The following is an 18,857-nucleotide window of genomic DNA, read 5'->3' as shown; positions in this document are numbered from 1 at the left end:
AAATTTCTTCCATGCTGAACCATGGCTATTTCAGGATGGGGGCAGAGGGAGAGGGCTGGATGTGGCACTGCAGGGGTGTGACAGGAGGACCAGGGGAGATTCCAAGAACATTTAAAAGCCTCACACCCAACCTTAAATGCATGGAACTTACTGCCCACTAACCCAGTCTAATCCAAATGACCTCATTAAGATCTCTCTTGCAAAGCTGCCGCTTCCTTAGAGGGAAAGCCCCAGGACAGTGTGTGGACAAGCTGTGGAAGAGATGCTTGTGATATTCTTTGTTGACACTACAGCAGGATCCTTCCAGCTTAGTGCTTGTCTTCTAAAACCGATGGTGCAGCCGTGTTGTAAGACAATGGACATATTGTCAATGTCAGAAACCAGGCTATAGAAACTAAATAAAATCTCTCCAGGGGTAGAGAAAAGCAATTGTCAAAATCAAACATCGAACTATCTTAACAGATTTTATTAATAATTTTATTTTTAAAACCATACTAAATAATTTCGGATGCATTGAAGCAAAAATACTATTATGAAAAGAAGCCTGTGGCTTCTAACTTAGAAATGAAACTACAGATTCATATAGCTCTTTTAGAGCTGTGGTATTTAAAAGGCATAGCGGGCCTCCCTGCAATCTTGGTTAAGTAATTTGGTTACTCTGGGCGTTGGTTTTCTTCCCAGTCAAAAAAGCAAATGGACTATAATTCTTACCTGCTCTAAACCTCTGTGCCTTTGCACAACTCTATAAATTATTTGAAAAGGTTTAAGGTCTTTTTAAGTTGAAAAATGTTAAAAATAAAAATTTCTAAAAAGTCTGCAAATAAACCAGAGTGTGGCAAAGACCATCTTATCTATATAAAGCACTAATTTTTGTTGCTCTGGATGACGAAAGCTTATTTCATGTTTAGAGAAGAAAGTACTTTACATTCTAATTAAAATTATTATTTTTAATTGTTTTATTAAAATATTTATAAAACCTTTACTGTGAAATTGGGCAGACTTATTTTCCAGTGATTTTTACAAGAAATGCTTCAATTCATTTAGAAAAGAAAATGTACAAATGATTATCAAGTATGGAAAAAACTCATTAATAAAGCAATTAAAAAATAAACCCATTTAGTATGTAGTATGTTTCCCAAAATAAAAACTGCATTCATCTGTGCAAGGAGTAGATATAATTTTCATTAAGTCTGTAAGACTATTCTTTTCATAGAAAGACTAATTAAATGAGTCCTCCTGATCACTGGTTTTTTTAAAAAGGAATTTAACAAGACTGTTCAAAGCAGCAATATTTATATTAAGAACTGGACACAACCCAAAAGGCCATCAGTGGAATGGGTAAATATATTGTGGTATATTTATACACTGGATATTACATGGCAATGAAACTGAGTCAACTGCAGCTACACATAACATAGAAGATTCTTGGAAATGCAATGCTATGTAAAAAAACAAGTCACAAAAAATATATGCAATCTGATAACACTTATAGAAAGTTCAAAAATGAGGAAAGCTAAACAAACATATGGTAAAACTACAGGAAAAAGCAGGGTCTGAATACAGAACTGCGGTACTGGTTACCTCTAACAGGGGAAGGAGGGGGACAGAGACAGGGAGGGGAACATGGCAACCTCAGAAGAAACATTTTGTTTCTTAAACTGTGTGGTGGGTATACAAGTGTTTACTATATTGCTATTCTTTATATCCTATGCAGATCTTCTAAATATTTTTATCTATTCAACATTTAGTTTTTTAAAATATTAACAATAAGATGAAATTTATTTAAATCATATCCATCCTGGAACAGTATCTAAGGCAGTGAAACAGAATGGATAAAATATTGTACTGTTTCTATCATTAAAAAAAAAAAACATATCCTAATCATTCCAGTGGTAGTTTGAAAACCTGGCAATAAATAACTAAGTAAGGAAAAATCTAATGAGTTTTAATAAAAGAAAATCAGAAATTAAAAATATATGTATTGCTGAAGATCTACTGTGCTTTTAAAAATAAGACATTCCCTCAATGGAATGGCAACAGTTATACACATGTCAAAGTAGATTGGGGGAGGGTCATCACTTTGTGAGAGGTGTAAATGTCTATTACATTGTTTTGTACACCTGAAGCTAATTAAAAAAACAAAAAAGACATTCTTCAGGAGTCTAAGCTCCAAATTAGGCAGCAGACTTCCCTATGTGTGACAAAGTTTGGATTTCTCTTCTGCTCCTTCACCCATATATTTTGAGGCTTTATATTTTTATTAGCATTATAGAAATCAGAGATTATTTCTTAATGTAGTTGATCTCTACACAACCTAGAATGTTATTTACTTCTCTCCTCTTCCACACTATCCCACCCAAGAAGAGGTCTATCTATTTCTCTCTGTTTCTTAATCTATTAAAAGAGGAGAATGATAGTACCTCATATGACTATGGTAGGAATTAAATAAGTTAATTCACGTAAGTATTCAGAGAAGTTCCTGGTACATAATAAGTGTTTGCTGTTATATTTTTTATTACTGTCGTTTTGTGAACTTCATCTTTGATATGGAGTAAGAAAACCCATTGTAGCATGTACACACGTCTCTTTGAAATAAAATTTTACCTAGCAACGCCAATAATTTCTTCCTCTGAAGTTAGTCTACCTTCTACTTGTACACACCCCTCTCCAAGTCCCTTTTAGTGGTAAGGGCTAAATCGAAAGGATTCTCAACCTAGTGCCTGGATAAATCCAACAATGGATAAGAAGTTATAGCTGAATCACATTAATTGCACATCTTCTACTTCCCAATGGGCTTCATTAACTCAAAGGCTGCCTTGGAAACTAGAAGCCTTACCCTAACCCAAGTGCCTAAATGAAAATAAGAGTGCTACTGAAGCACCTAAATAATCATGCTTCATCCTTCCTGAAAGGTCTGGTAGGCCTGACCCTGAATAGTTGAAAATTCCAACAGACACATACAGACATGCATTTCCATAGCAGAATGTACGTTAGCAATAAGTGCTTTATCCAGCTATACAAACTCTTCTCAGTGGGACTGTGGTAATATAATTGTATTATAATAATAATAATTGTTACTATTACTACTACTACTACTACTACTACTACTACTACTACTATTTCAAAGGACAGGCAACAAATTAAAGTCAAATAAGAAGCATATAAAATGTCACTGAACCCTCAAACTGAAAAATGTCAGTAATTTTGATACTCCCAACCTCACATAAGTTGTCATCCTCAGATTTCCTCTGGAAAAACCAGTGAGTGTTAGAAGAGCAAAGAAAAGTCCCCTAAATTCAACTGAATCACAACCACTCTATTGTAAATATTTCTGACCCCTCTTTCAGTGCAAAGAAATCTTGTGTTATTTCTAGAAAGGTTTAAAAATGTATCCTTAGAGCTAAGAGCCAGATCTCACTTTAAGGGAGTCTTTGCAAAATTCCCCACTACACTCCACTTTCAGGCCTTTCATACATCACAGGATAACAACAGAACCCTAGTCTGTGATGAATCAAAGGAGGTATTTTTGTGGCCTAGAATGACATCCTCCATTGTGGATCATTAATAACCTTATTTGACAACTGAGGAACCATGCTTCCAATAGTCTAGCTCAAGAGTCAGCAAACTTTTCCTGTACAGGGCCAGATAGTAAATATTTTAGGCTCCTGGGCCATACTTTCTTTGTAGAAACTACTCACCTCAGCTGTTGTAGCACAAAAGCCACCATAGACAACACGTAAACAGAAGGGCGTGGCTATATTCCAAAAAACTTTACAGACACCGATGTTTGGATTTCCTATATTTTTCATGTCACAAAATACTCTTCTTCTTTTGATTTCTTTTCAACCATTTACAAATGTGAAAACCATTCTTTGCTTGTGGCAGTAGAAAAAGAGATGGTAGGTCAAATATTGCCTACCTCTGGTCTAGTTGCCTAGAAAAACACAGTAACATATGTCATTCCCTGGAGATTGCCAGCTTCCCTCACATTAGGTCTTTACAATATGTTCACCACACTTTTATCTTTTCAAAGCATTACATTAATACTCCTTAATCAGCCACTCCTCCCTAACACACAGAAGGGGTAGGTCTGTTTTATCAATAGCAGAAACTGAGGCATGGAAATGTCACAGAACAGGTCAGTGGAGGCCCCAAGAAGGCAGGTTTTCTGACAAGATTTACCCCGGGACCTCTGCTCCCACAGTGCCTCCTTACAGCAGGTGCACACAATCCCCTGCATGGCACTGCATGAATACCATTACTGTATTATAATATAATAATAACGATCTTTTGTGACCCAGGATGATGAAACTCTTTAATGCATCATTAATATACATAATAATTAGGCTACATGTGTGGCTGGGCAGGCCATTACCCAATCAGAAGTCATTGGCTGCTGTCAGTTATGAGGAACGCCTCTAATAATAAGCACGTACTCACGAGGCAATTTCCAAAATGAAATAGTCCATTCTCATTTTAAAATTTAAAATTTGTTTTCCTACTGGGGACAACAAATGCTAAACAAACATCTAAAGATCCCTGCTTCAATAGAATAACTTGTTTGCTTACCCTAACTCTTCTTTGCCCGTTTACCAACATTCCTTCTCACCTCCCACCTCCCACCCCCACCCATTCCTGCCCACTTCTCTCCTACTGGAACATTAACACGTGCACTTTGATTCCTTGAATTCATAGGTTTAATAGAGTATTCTCAACAAGCTGCAAAAGATCCGTATCTCCAACTGAATCCTATTTGAACAATGTTCTAAGGATCTTGAGGGACCGAGTTATTCCTCCCTACACAAATCAACACCGCTCCATGGCAGCCACGATGAAACGCTCACATGACCTATCCCACCTGCTTCCACCTGGCCCCCCGCCCCCCACTGAACCCAGATGAGGTGACTAGAGATTGCTTATAGGAGTCTTCACTAAAAATGGTTGGGTAGAGGTAACACCCTATTCGCTGCGGCTTCCTTCACACCATTTAAAAGGAGAACTCCTCATCAAGAGAATTTTTCTCATACTATGAAACGGATTCACCAAGTAAAGTATTTCATCAACAGATAGCTGACTTCTTAAGACATCAGTGACTAGTTGAGAAACACAATTCCAGGGGGAAAAAAATCCACGCAGAACCCCTGTCCATGTAGACCTTTCCACACACGGTCATCATTACCACTTAGAATGCTATCCTAAACAAGCCCCACCAGCAACTTAAAAGCTGTAAAACAGAGCCTTCATTTGGAACTCCCCCTGAATCACAGGCCCCAAACTGCTACCTTTTCCCACATTATATTCTCTTCTAAAAGAAAAGACTATCCCTAACTCTACTCTTCAAAGAAGAAAAGAAATTAAACTGTTGAGAAATCCTGCCACTTTTCTAAAACAGTTTTTTAGATGCACAGCTGCATGATGAAACATTTCCTAAGGGTAATTAATCCTGAGCAACTCCTGCAAAAAATAAAGTAACAAAGCACATTTTGTGATGCTGTAGTGTTGACCTGTTTATGCCACTCATTTATGAATTTACAAAATGCTGAATTCATATTATAAAACTGAAAGGTTGGGGGAATGAAACATACCTGTTCATGAAGACTCAAACTTGAACAGCTCACAGGCCACCCAGGTTGCAAGAGGCATTAAAAGGCAGCTCGTATAATGACATAACCTACAAGAATGCTAAAGTAGTTTTTTAAGGATATTTAATTTTTCTTGAGTTTACTTCACCAAGAATCGTCATCCTTCCCTGAAGGACTGTGCTTCATTCAACCAAGATGAGGTTATTATTATAAGATAATTATTTCTAATAGAAGCTATCAATTACTGAACACTTACATGCCAGGAACTACACTAAAAGCTTTACACACATTATCTCATTTAACCTACATGACTAACCCTACTAAGTAGTTATTATCTTCCTTTTACAGATGAAGAAATTGAGTGTCAGAGAGATTAAATGACTTGCCTACGGTCACACAGACAATAAAATGCAAACAAACCCAGGACCATTTGACTCAAAACCCATACAACTAGGATCACTCCACTAAATGGCTTCATATATTTGAGTCATGGCGTGCAAATTACATCACTCTCATCTTTAAGTTGTTATCTACATTATAGTAGTTCCCAAACCTGATTGTTCAATACAATCATAGAGAAAGCATTTTAAAAAGAGATTCCCAGAAGCGCCCTAGACCAACTAGATATAATTTGAAAAATTAGTCTCTTATTCTTTTGTTTAAATGACACCAAACTAATGGCCAGAATTTTTTTTCACTGAAATTAATAACAAGTATTTCATAAAAAATATTCCAAATTGTAATTCTCAAGGCATTTATTTGTGTGATACTTAGTTGTTAAGTATTTTCTCTCTGGTTCACAATAACGAATAAATGAATGAATGAATGGGAATGCCACCCTTGACTATCCTAGGAAAGCTTTATTCAGAGAATCACAGTTCATGGATGCACACTGTGTCCAAAGGAGCCCAGAGGCTATGAGATGAGTTAGTTCAGTGTCACGGACGGCATCAAGTTTATAATCTCCCAACTACCTCACTTCCTCCAAAAACGGCACTGCTTCTTGGAATTCTTCTGGAATCACTCAGAAACCAAAATCATCACTGAGAGATTGACTGGCACACATTAAATGATTACAAATATGTATAAAGGAGTTAATAGGCTCAAAATAAAATCCTATGCAGCTGGCATATTAAATGGACCTTGCCATATATATATATATATACATATATATATATGGGAGCATCCATTGCAAGGGACAGACTTGGGTGCTAATTCACATACTTTCATACGATTATAGCTAGTATGGAATTATATATTGAAAGAGACAGACCTGAGTTCCAGTCTCAACTCAGCCACTTACTCATGTAACCTTGTTGCTATCTGTTAACTTTCCTGAGTTTCATTCTCCTCACTTGAAAAGCAGTGGTAATTCTATTTTATATAGAGTCTCCATTTAGTTTAAATGCCTTAATGGAGACAAGCACCTTGTGCCTGGTACATAATTACCATTTTTAATTACTGTTATTTCTATTTTTCAGTGCCCTAAAAAGTGAAACAGATTTTGTTTATGCAGCTAATTGTTCTAACTGCCAAGGCCCAGTGACCTAGTTTAAAACACACACACACACACACACACACACACACACACACACACACTCCAATAGGATGCTCCTTTATGCTGTACGCTAAACTGAGGATTGAAAACAGGCTTCCAAGATACAAAGCTGTCTAACATGCTAAGAGCAATAATGAGTTACCATGATAGCCAGGGATTAAAAAAAAAATTAACAACAGCCTCCTCCCACCAAAAAAAAAAATCTCTTCTGGGGTGATTCACCAAATATTTCAACAAAATTTTTAGTCATGAGGAAAAAAAGGACTTGGATTGGAGCCTTAATGAAATATATTCTTCTCTCTCTCTCTCTTTCCCTCTCTCTCTCTCTTTCTCTGAAACGTGCTAAAAGTTACCATACATGTCCTAAATCCTCATTTGTCTTTTCCCCAAGTAGTTCCAAAATGAAGATCCAAGGTGGCTCTCTCAGGTTTGCTGCCAGTAAACAGGCTTTCCTGGGTTGCAGAAACAACCTGAGTTATATCTTCTGCATTTTATCTTCCTTATGTAACTGCATGGTGGCTCTTTGGAATGTCTTTGTTAATAAGGTTTCCTCTATTCACAGTCCCAGGCCTAGCTAGTTTCCTCACTTTATGAGGGATAAGATTTCCCTCAAAGGATTCAGGAGGCTGACAGAGTATGACACAAGAGAAAGTTTCAGTCCGTTGGATTTGATCCCAGCCATCGTATCATGCGCACCTATTTAGATAAGACAAAATGCTCCTACCACCAAGGAAAGTCTGTTCACTGGCAACACATTTGATAGATCCACCGTCCTTTCAGTCATGTCCAATTTGGCCACTCTCTAGATATGGTCATCAATTCCCGCTGACCGTGGTGTACTGCCAAGTGCCAAACAAAGTACAGTGACACTGGCTATAAATGGTCTAATAAGGGCCCTTGAGTGCCTTGATTTAGTACTTCCTTCTCTGCCTGTGTATGTACTTAAGCAGAGAGGGCTGGTTTGGGAAGGGGAAAACCTTTGGCCAACTCTTGACTCTACAGACTGTTTTACCCACACTAAGGAGAACTTCTGAAGGGACACAAAAAGACAGAGCTCCCAAAGGGCCGCATTTTTGTCGAAATGTCTTAAAAGTAATATTTCCAAATTGGAACTACATATTTTGCAAAGAAGAGAAAAATATCTTGGCTGTTAAGATAGGCTGAACACAACATCTGCCACTACGGTTGTCACTGTAGAGTAATGTGGTCTAGGTTAACTTCTCCAAACCACAGGACAATTTATTATCCCAAACAGACAGCTCTCTGTGCGATTACCATGGTGACAGTTCCCATCCCTTCCTAACAATCCCTGATACCACACATCAAAATTTTAAAACCAAATCATGGTTACAGAATACAAAGAGAACTCAGCCAATTTATACGCTGGTATCAACATTATTCTTCCCTGCTCAGAAGCTACATTTTTAAATTTTCAGATCTTTGGTATTCACAGCTGTCCCAAGACAATTTTTTTAAGTTGAATTGCCAATAGCAATGGACCACAGTCAAAAGCCAAGGGTGGTATATCATACCAGCAAATATTATAAAAGCAAGATGAAATCAAAGGAAATTTACTGTGATTTTAAACATTAAGAAGAGGGAAAACCCGTAATGACTCTTGCTTGCATGATTATTAAGATATATTTGGAAAAACCAAGTATTTCCCAGCAATTCCTTTGAGCCCTGGTGCCCACAAGCTCAGAGACACTTTATTCATAAACCAAAGCATTACTGAAGGGGAACAGCAGTTATCTGGATGGTAAATAATATCCCCACCCAGCCAGGGTAAGTAGTGAGATCCAAATGCCAACTACAGAAGCCACAGTGGCTGATTTAGTGAGTTGTACACGTGTCTAATTATAAAGTGTTCTCATTTCTCCACTGTGAGACTGTGTACAACAAGCTTTGTATTGAAAAGCTTCTGTTTCAGGATAAAAAAGCTATTAAGAATGCCATCAAAAGTTCCACAAAAATCAAGAGTTTCATGGATATGTGGGGGTCTCCCATACTATTATTTTTTCAATGTTTATATTATAAAAAATTTCAAACATAAAGAAAAATACAAAGAATAATGTAATGAACATTTGTGTACCCATGACCAAACTTTGTCAAATCTTAATGCTTGGCCATATTTACATTAGGCCTTTTCTCTTCCTTAATAAATAATTACACAAGAAAATAAAAACCTGTGGGTAGCCTTCCCAATCCCATATCCTTGCCTCCCTGAACAATATATAGTATTAGTTTGCATGTTTTCATGCATTCTGTAAGGGGTAAGTATCAATCCACAACTTGTTTTTTATCTCAGCATTATATTTCTAAAATTTATCCTTATTAACATGAGTAGATCTGGCTCATTTTCATCACTGATAGGATTTCACTGCATGAAAAATACAGCCCTTATGATTTATCCTTTTTCATTCTGAAAAGCAGTTAAATTGTTTTAGATTTTTCACTATCATAAACAAAGTAGAAATGAGTGTTTTTACACATGTGTCCTTTTGCACACATACAATGATTTCTCAGGGCGTACACACAGCAGTGGAACTGCCGGGTTGTAGGTTGTGGTGTTGCCACACCGATTTCCAAAGTCACTATACCAAACAATACTCCCACCATCAGTGTATGAGAATGTCTCTTGCTCCACATCCTTCTCATCAACTGATATTGTCGGATTCTTTCATTTTTGCCTATCTAATGGGTATGAAATGGTATCTCATTTTAATTTGTATTTTCCTGATTACCAGTGAGGCATGACATCTTTTCCTGTTTACTAGCCATCTAGATCTTCATGCCTATGAATTGCCCGTTTGCTACTTGCCTTTTTTCTTACTGCTTGTAAGAGACTGTACATATTCTGTGACTTAGGGAATGTTACTTCACATCTCAGCTTCCCATTAGTAAATCGGAGTAATGATACTTACCTCTTAGGGATGATAAAATGTTGATGATAAAGCACTTAGTCCAGTGCTTATTACACGTTAGGTACTCAAAAAAAAAAAAACACAGTCACTGTTTCTATGATTGTTATGAATATAAATAAGGCTCAGGATTTAAAGTATTTAAAGTATTTCTAGTATTTCCCCCAAGTTTATAGTCCCCTTTGGAATAAGTACTGCAGGACTGGGGAGGAGCAGTCTCAGCAACTCTCCCCACCCAGGTGATTTCCCCATGAGATGAAGACATAATATCAGTCCTTGGTTGTTTGTAAGTTACCATTAGAGAAACATGCAGTCTATTCCCCTACGTATTGCTTAAACTAAACACTTCCTTCAATCCACCAGGGGCTGTAACCTCCTCTGTGAAACGACCGTGAGCCTGAATTGGTTAAGTTAAAGCATAAAAAGAACTGTGGGAAGGCGGAGATGGATTGTGGAGGCTGGCAGATATGTCAATTTTAGGGACAGGACCTGTCAGGTATTCCTAAAATGGAAATACAGCCATAACTTCATGAGATTCCACTAGGCCCAAGACCACTGCATTTCCCCACATGTCATAAGCGATCCTGGTAAAAGAAAAGCCAAAGGACAATCATCATATCACTTATCACATACACAAGTTTTTTGTAATAATGACCAAAAGTACATTGACATCACCCAGGTGATAGCCAATCTTATTCAATGCACACTGAAAATATTCATCCATCCCCAATAAGAACATGTTCCTAAGGACATGTTGCTAAGCTAGAGAGATGCAATAAAAAGGAATCACGTCAGCTTCTCTGCTTGGACTCTTAACATATTTAGTTTGGTGCTGAGATCCTCCCAGATTGGCTCCTATTCAGTCACAACTTGACCTTTCCTTGGAGAAAGGCCGGTTCATCCTTCTGAACTCTGCCAGTGGAGTCAGAAAGCATATATAGCTGTCCTCCAGGCCTATCAAGTAGTCCTGACATCAGCTTCAATTGGTGGCTGGCAGGGTCTCTTTTCAGATGTACTTGTACATTATCTAACATTCAGAATTGTCTCCCTCCATATTCACTTTCAACTGGCACTAAAGAAGGCAGACATTTTCCTTACCGACTAAAGAAAGAGACCTATCCACCTATCGTCTTCAGAGCAATCATGTATGAGAGTCAACTGTAGCCCAAATATAATTAGACCATCTTCTGATATCTATCTAGGCGCAGTGCTTTCTTCCTTAAATGTGTGCCAAGTTTCCACGTTCAAGAAGTTAAATTGCCATATAAAAATGCCCTGGTGATGATGAGTAATTAGACACTGTAATGGAAAATTAACTATGTTTTTATTTAGAGCATTAATTTTAACAAGACATTTTTCTTCTAACTGTTATTAAGCTGCAATAAAAATAAATTAAATCCTGAGGGTGTGCAAAGGTTTTCTGGCTAAAAAAATTTTTTTGAAAACCCCTCTTCCTGGAAACAGAATATTTAGTTTGCTACTACTGTATTTCCCCGAAAATAAGACCTAGCTGGACAATCAGCTCTAATGCGTCTTTTGGAGCAAAAATTAATATAAGACCCGGTATTATATTATATTATATTATATAAGACCCGGTCTTACATTATAGTAAAATAAGACCGGACAAGATGTGATATATGATACCTGGTTTTATATTAGTAAAGTAAGACTAGGTCTTATATTAAGTTTGTACAAGGTCCTGATCTGAACCCCGTTGTTAATAAACACTAATGCCAATTCTAACACTGTCATCTGTGCTGTGGAGGAAGAAAGAACCATTCCAATGTCACAGGCCCCTAAAGCAGAGGCAGACACCAGCCAGGTGGGACAGAAGGGTTTTGCCACATGTGAACAGTCTTCATACAAATTTTCTCAGTCCTTCTCTTATTTTCCTCCTCTTTGTCATGCTGCTTCCAAGAGAAATGTGCCACTTGCAGCAGAGCGGTTGGTGACCATTCTGTGGAAGTTCTCAGTTAGAAGAAGGCTAAATTAGCTGTGAGTGTGGGGTCCATCTCCAACGCCACAACAATAACACCAACTCCATGAGACCAGAATGGAACACAGCATTCCCCAAAAAAGAATGTAAAGTGAAGCTTAAATCTGTATGTCTCATCCAAATCCTTGCAGCCCTCTAACCATATTCTAGTTAAGAGTTGGTCAACAGGCTTAGCCATAGGACCCGAATTAATTTGACTTGGGTAGAACGAGTGGCAAGCGTGGTGGGGCAGGCTCACAGCACCCACAGAACTTCGTGGGCTTAACATAAATGAGGGAACCTCAGATCCTGTGACCTACCTAGCTTTCAACGCTGTTCCTCTTCCTCCCTTACCTCAAAACAAAGTGCCAATAACACCTAAAAATGATCCTGGGTTAACATTTATTCAGTCCTCCATAGTCAATGCTAAATGCCCAGCAGGAACCTGCTACATACAAGGCTGAATCAAGTGGCTTCAAGAGTTTAAAAAAAAAAAAAAATGCTTTTTCTTCTTTTCCTTGTTCCTTTCTTGTTTTCGTTTTAGTCGCTCTTTACAATTTAAAGAACCTTTTACAATCTTCACTTCTTTTCACATAGATTCCTGTGATGTATCAAACCTAACAATCTTTTCACTTAGATTCCTGAAGTACGTTAAAACTAGCAACTTTACACTGTCCACACTTGTATCACAAATTCTGTTTAAATTCATAAGTACAACCAACAAGCACACTAGCATATCTGTACAAAAGTGATTTCATAAAAGAGTTACTATATATGCAGTTTCATTTGAGTTGTATTTAAGGAGGTTAATATGACAATTTTGCTGGTGATGACACTCTTTAGGTGGAGTTCAAAGAGAAAATTCCATATGGTAAGCAAAAGTATTAAACTGTCATAATGTTCCCCTATCCCAGTTCCAAAATGCCCATCATATACTTGAGAGAACAAAGAAGGGCTTGTCAATGGTTCTACAGTAGTTTTGAGAAATTTTTAAATACCCCAACTGTTAGTCAAGATTTAGAATAAACTTAAAAATAAGGACTCGATAACAATGCCATCACCAAGCAAGAATAAACATTTGTTGAATTAAATGATACTGAAGATGACAAGCATTTGGAGAGACATTTTAACTTGTGAACTAAATTTCTAATCTCTTCCCCATTTGCTATTAGAAAAGTGAGAATCAGAGAAGAAACTCCTCATGAACCATTCACTAGGTAAAACTGACTTCTAAGGAAGCCCTCAGCATCTGTACTCAACAAAGGACCTACAAAATTTAAGGAGTAATGAGACAACAGCTGAGGATCTCAAAAGAACTCAGCCCCAAATATATTCTGACCCTGGATGAGTCCTGTTTCCCCATGCATCCCTCGATTTATTCACCCTTAGAATGGGGACAGGAGAAGCAGCTGTAATAAAAGCCTGTTTGCCTCTGGCAGAAATGCAAATGCTTGTTCATAATGATCATTTTCCCAAACCCAAGTTTACATTTCTCCATTAACATTCCAGTGCCTGACTCTCAGTTCCCAAGATCCTACGGGTTTTGGTCTCTGACTAAAAGAGAGCTGAGTTTGGGGAATCACTGGAGCCAATTCCATGAAGCAGTTAGCAGTTCCCTAACTCCTAAAGAAGTCATTATACACGTCCGCACCTCATTTCATTTTTCACTGCGATGACACACAATCTTTGTGATAAAAGTGAACCCAAGGACACCACCCCAAAGAACTTGTTTCTCTTGGACCCACCAAAGGATAAAATGTTCTCAATGCTACCTCCTAAGATAAACACCCTTCCCCAGATGCCCCTTTTAATTGGCTGGTTGACTGTTCCTTGGGTGTGACTGCACTGATTTATCCCGGGTGTATAACCAAGTTGGAAAAGTCTTCCTGATTTCTGAGTACCCTAACGAGGAGGAGTGTATATAGCATGGACTGAAACTGTTTAAGCACAGATGTGACCCTGGTACTTTGCAAAAAAAGTATCTTCTATTTGGGGAGACTAGGCTATGATCACAGCTCTACAACTCCAGTCAGCTATATAATAAGACTGGCCAATAAGGGTCACGGAGAGATTCAACAGAACCATTCTGCCAGAAAAGGGGAAAATAATTAGACTATGGTTTTAGTGCAATAATTAAAAGTCATGTAGTGGTCACAGATTGTAAAATGTCCAAATATCTATATTCACTTCCCCCCAAAAGTGCAAGTCTAGGGTAGTTCTAGGATATAATATAAATTATAATAAATTATAAGTAATTAGCACAGTAGGTTGATTTCTCAGTATCCTCATATGAAAACTCTTAAATTGCTACATCCCTTTTTGTGTGAAACAAGTTATTCATTTTTTCCAAATATTCCTCAAACTTAGAGACTCTGCCTATTTCTAAAGATCAAACTGAAAGAGATCCTTCAAAAGTTACTGTGCCGATACCCTATCTGCAATCTATTCTGCCCTGAGAAGCTGAGTTTCTCCAAGTAACTCTTCCCTTCCACCAAGAAACATAAATCACAGCCAGAAAAATCAAACAATGCACTCAAGAGTTAAACAGTATTTATGATGTAGTAAACTGCACCTCATTTTTGGTCTTCAATCACTGTCAATGTTCTAATGTTTACTAGCAATCGTTACTGATTTCCAAATGGCAATATATTTCCATTCTGAATGGGGATTACTGTTATCAGATTTAAAAAACATGGTCTTGTTTTTGTTTAAATTACTTCTAAACATTTTCTACATCTCATTGATGGTCTGAATAACAAACTGTTTTCAAACGGAGGCTCTCTTTGGGCTTAGTTTTTAAATTTTATTTTAAATTTAATGATAAATGTTCCTTTAGTTTGGCTTAGAAGAAAAGAATTCCCCTTTCTCAATGTCTATTATGTGGTTTAGGAGATCTATTGGGAAACTTAAATTTAGAAACAGCTTTCTAAGACTAAAATTACCACATTTATAGTAAGAAAGGGCCTGTAAAATAAAGAATAATTTTTTTGAAGATGAGCATTCTGTCAGGGTTAGTGTCTAATAATAAGAAATTACTGTCAGGTGGTTATCTGCCTGATGAAAAATGTTTCCATTTCTCCGTTTACCTGAATTCATGCTCTTCTGCCTGAGGAGATTCATAAATTTACATTTAAATTACTAAATCTAAACAACATGGACTGCTTTACTATGTAGAGGCTTTTTAAATACTGTAGTATTCTTTCCACCCCAATTTTATGTACTTATTGTGCAAGCTGGTAACTTTTTACCTTAGTTTTCATTATTTTACCTGACAAGTTTCAATTGTTGGTTATTTAAATCTTAAAACAGCAAACCAAAGGATGAGAAAGTCCAGTAACTTAAATCCAATTTATGCCTTTCATTTTATTTGAACTTTTTATGCATTAGTTCCACCAAAAGTGTTAAATAGTTATCTCTAGCCAGCAAACAAAGAAAAAAAAATTACGGTTTCATTATGGATGATGGATGCCAGAATTTATTGCTGTTTTTTTAATTAATAAAAAAAGACTAAGTTCATCCAATGTAAGATTTTGATCCTGAACATAACTGTTAAAAGCAACAAAAATGCTTTCAAAGTATGGTATTTGCAAAACCTTTGCAAAGTCACTAATGGGATTCCCATGATCTAATACATGTAAGGCTTTAACTGTAATCGTAAACCTACTGAAAGCTTAGGATCTGAAAGTGTGGACTATTGTAGCCAGTTTTATGGGTTTAATTCCACTGGCAAATCCCAGTTTCTGTATTTTAAATCTCAACTACAGCAAAATCACGACACATTTTCAAAAGAACAATGTAAAGAAAGAGAAATTCTTTCCAAGCGCTGGAATGAGAGGGCAAGAAAACCACTGCCAACAACCATATTCTCCCACAAACCATCAATGAACTTCAAAAGTACAAGGCTAAGCAAAACTCTTAGTTCATGGTATACGTGCAGTTCACTTTTAATGCTCATAAAACATCACATGAACCATTTTATTTTCCTCTGATTTATATCCCACACAAGGTTCAATAAAACACAGAACTTACTCAGCCTCAACTAATGACTGGATCACTGTTTTTGGAGGCTATTTATTATTCCTTTTCTGGCATGTTTTCTTCTATGATCCAATTCCGTGACTGCTAAAAGCCAGGAAAAGCTGCCTTCAAATCAACTCATTGCACAAATTCACTAAAAACTACACTCTACCTTAAGTAGGTGTTTAGAAGTTGTTCTGTTTTGTCCTAGAAATCTCCAAGTATATAATCTTTGCAGGGTACACTGAGATTTGTGATTAAAATGGATCCTCTCTTCAGGGATGATGTAGATGCCTGATCACTGCACTGTACACCTGACGCTGAAGCTGAACAATAATGAATGTCAACTACAATTTTATATATACATATAGTTACAAGAAGTGGAGTACAGCATTAGGAATAGAAACACTGGAAATGTAATGGCTGTATGCAATGTCAGAGGGGTAGTAGATGGGGTGGGTGTTATCACTGTGTGAGGGATATAAATGACAAATGTCTATTACATTGTTTTGTACACCTAAAACTAATTTAAAAAAAGAAAAAAGAAATACATAAAAATAAAACAAATACCTTAAAATAAATAAATAAAATGAATCCTCTCTTTTTCCTCAAAGGGATTTGAGTTATTGTAGCAAACAATTATTTATGCTCACAAGATTCAGCCTACTTCACTTGTCCAATATATATGTAGACTATTCATCCCGGGTTTACACATGGCAGACACACGTGTAAAAATATCAACATCAAGGATATCTATATTGTTTCTAAAATTTTTTTGTTTCTTGTTTCACATACTTGTCGGTTTTTTAAATTCAGCATTACAAGTCTTGTTATGGGCTATCAGGCCTGATTCCACCTTACAGACAAAATTTATTTTACAAAGGCATAATTGAGTATAGTATTCATTTTATAACCAATATATGTAGGAACAACTTAGTTTTAAAAGAACTTTACTGTGTGCATTTATACAGATATTTACTGATTGTCCTACAGGAACTATCAATGGAACCAACAGAAAATACAGGATTCCAAGCTTTGTCCACTAGCAGCTCTTGGCCTGAATGTTCTAAAAATGTTTTTCAAAAACACTGCTACCTCTTCACTTTACTTTTTCAATGTAAGTATAATTAATGTATTTCATGCCACCCATGCAACAAACATAACCTCAAAGGTTCTTTTGGTTTGGGAATACTAACTTTTTACATTGAGTTGAAAGCACACTCAATAACTGTGATAAAAATTGATTCAACTTTTTGTTTTATTCGTTTTTTTGTTTTCTTTTGTTTTGCTATACTTATGTTTGGATAGCCTAAATCCTCTCTTAATGCACTCAAAGCTTTTTTTTTTTAAATACCTTTGGATTTTCTACATAAACCTACGACTTTTTCAATATATTTACTAAGTGCTCTTTATCTTTACTGTTGGTCTTAGCTCTTGTAGAGAAAGGAAACTAGATTTGAGGCATGTTTTTTATTATCATTGTTGTTTTTTAGTCACTTAAAACTAACGGGGGTTGACCTCCTCTGCTTTCACCACCACCGACATATTCCAGAACTATTTCCTCAAAAGGAGTTCCTTCTAAGGAAAGTTCGGAGAATACAGGATTTTGTTGAGAACCTCAGGATACCGATTTACTTGTAAAATTCCCAGTGGACGCGGAAAGAGGTTGGAGTTAACTTAAAGTGAGAAGCAACACCACTTCCTGAAAAAATGATTTAGGCGCTCAACCAGGTCAAGGGTTTGAACTTTCTGACTGAGAACCAAGCGGCGCTGGGAAGACGGGAGCTTCCGTCCTCCCGCTCCGGCAACCCGCACATGCGTCGCGCTGACTTCCCTTCATTTCCAACCTGGAGATCGACACCTTGACCGGCCCTTGCCAGGCTGCAGACGCCTGTGCAACGCCAGGGGTTGACGAGCCTAGTTTCCTGCAGAGGCACGGGAAAGGACTCCCCGGGGCCCTTCCTCTCCCCCTCAGATGGAAGGACAGAGAAGGTAAAGCGCTCGTCACCGGCTTGAGAGCCGTCGCACCCCACCGTTCCCCCAGCGGGACGCCTTACCGGTACAGGAATGCAGGGGCTTGGGTCGCACGATCAATGACGGGCACACGGAGTAGAGGGAAAGTTTCTCAAAGTAGTCGCAGGTCTCCTTGGAGAGAATCTCGTCGATCATGAAAGTCTTGTAGCGCCGCCTGGCTGCTTTGAGCTGGCCGGGCGAGCTCAGCCTCAGCTCCGCGTGGCAGTGCATGGTGAGCCGGGGCAGCGAGGGCTGGCGTGCCGGTGGGGTCTCTGCCCGGCGCCTCGGCAGCGGGGGAGGCGGCAGAGCCCTGGAGGGGCGCGAAGGGGAGCGGGCACCCGGCGCGCGGGCCGCACGTCTAGACCCACCAGCAGATCAGCATCTTCGCCGCGCCTTTTTGGGACAGCGCAGCTGTCAATCAGCGCGCGCTTCCTGCGAGGCCGGGTGCGGAGTCGCGCCGAGGGGCGTCGGCGCCCAGCCCGCCTGTGCCACCCGGGCGCGGGCCTGCGCGCCGCGTGCCCGCTGCTCTCCTCGCCTCCTCCCTCCTATCAGCGTCTCGCGCTCCTCCGCCTGCCTCTCTATTTTAAGACACTCGCTTCAGCTCTCCTCCCCGCCCCCCTCCTGGGACGAGCTCCAGGTGTGTGTTTGTAGAGTGTGCGCGCTCGGGTGTGTGCGCGGTACGGAGAGCGCGCGCCGCCCCGCCCGTGGGCCTGGCCTCCGCCGGCCGCTGCTTCGGGCTGGTTCCCGCGCACCTCCATTGCGCGCGGGAACCTTCCCAGCCCGGCTCCCGC

At 38.5% G+C, this 18,857-nt stretch overlaps 1 protein-coding gene across 1 annotated transcript in view; it reads right to left on the bottom strand.

Moving 5' to 3' along the window:
* BARX2 (BARX homeobox 2) overlaps window positions 1-18,598 on the bottom strand; it is a 63,098-nt gene extending 44,500 nt beyond the window's left edge. Inside the window, exon 1 of the mRNA XM_033097919.1 lies at window positions 18,111-18,598. Coding sequence (XP_032953810.1) covers window positions 18,111-18,297 — 187 coding nt within the window. The 5' untranslated portion in view covers window positions 18,298-18,598. The remainder of the gene's footprint in view (window positions 1-18,110) is intronic.
* Between the last annotated feature and the right edge of the window lie 259 nt (window positions 18,599-18,857).

The sequence above is a fragment of the Rhinolophus ferrumequinum genome, chromosome 25 (genome assembly GCF_004115265.2).
Source record: "Rhinolophus ferrumequinum isolate MPI-CBG mRhiFer1 chromosome 25, mRhiFer1_v1.p, whole genome shotgun sequence".
In the NCBI taxonomy this organism is placed as follows: Eukaryota; Metazoa; Chordata; class Mammalia; order Chiroptera; family Rhinolophidae; genus Rhinolophus; species Rhinolophus ferrumequinum.
The sequence above is the reverse complement of the archived record's forward strand: the minus strand, read 5'-3'. Positions and strand labels throughout refer to the sequence as shown.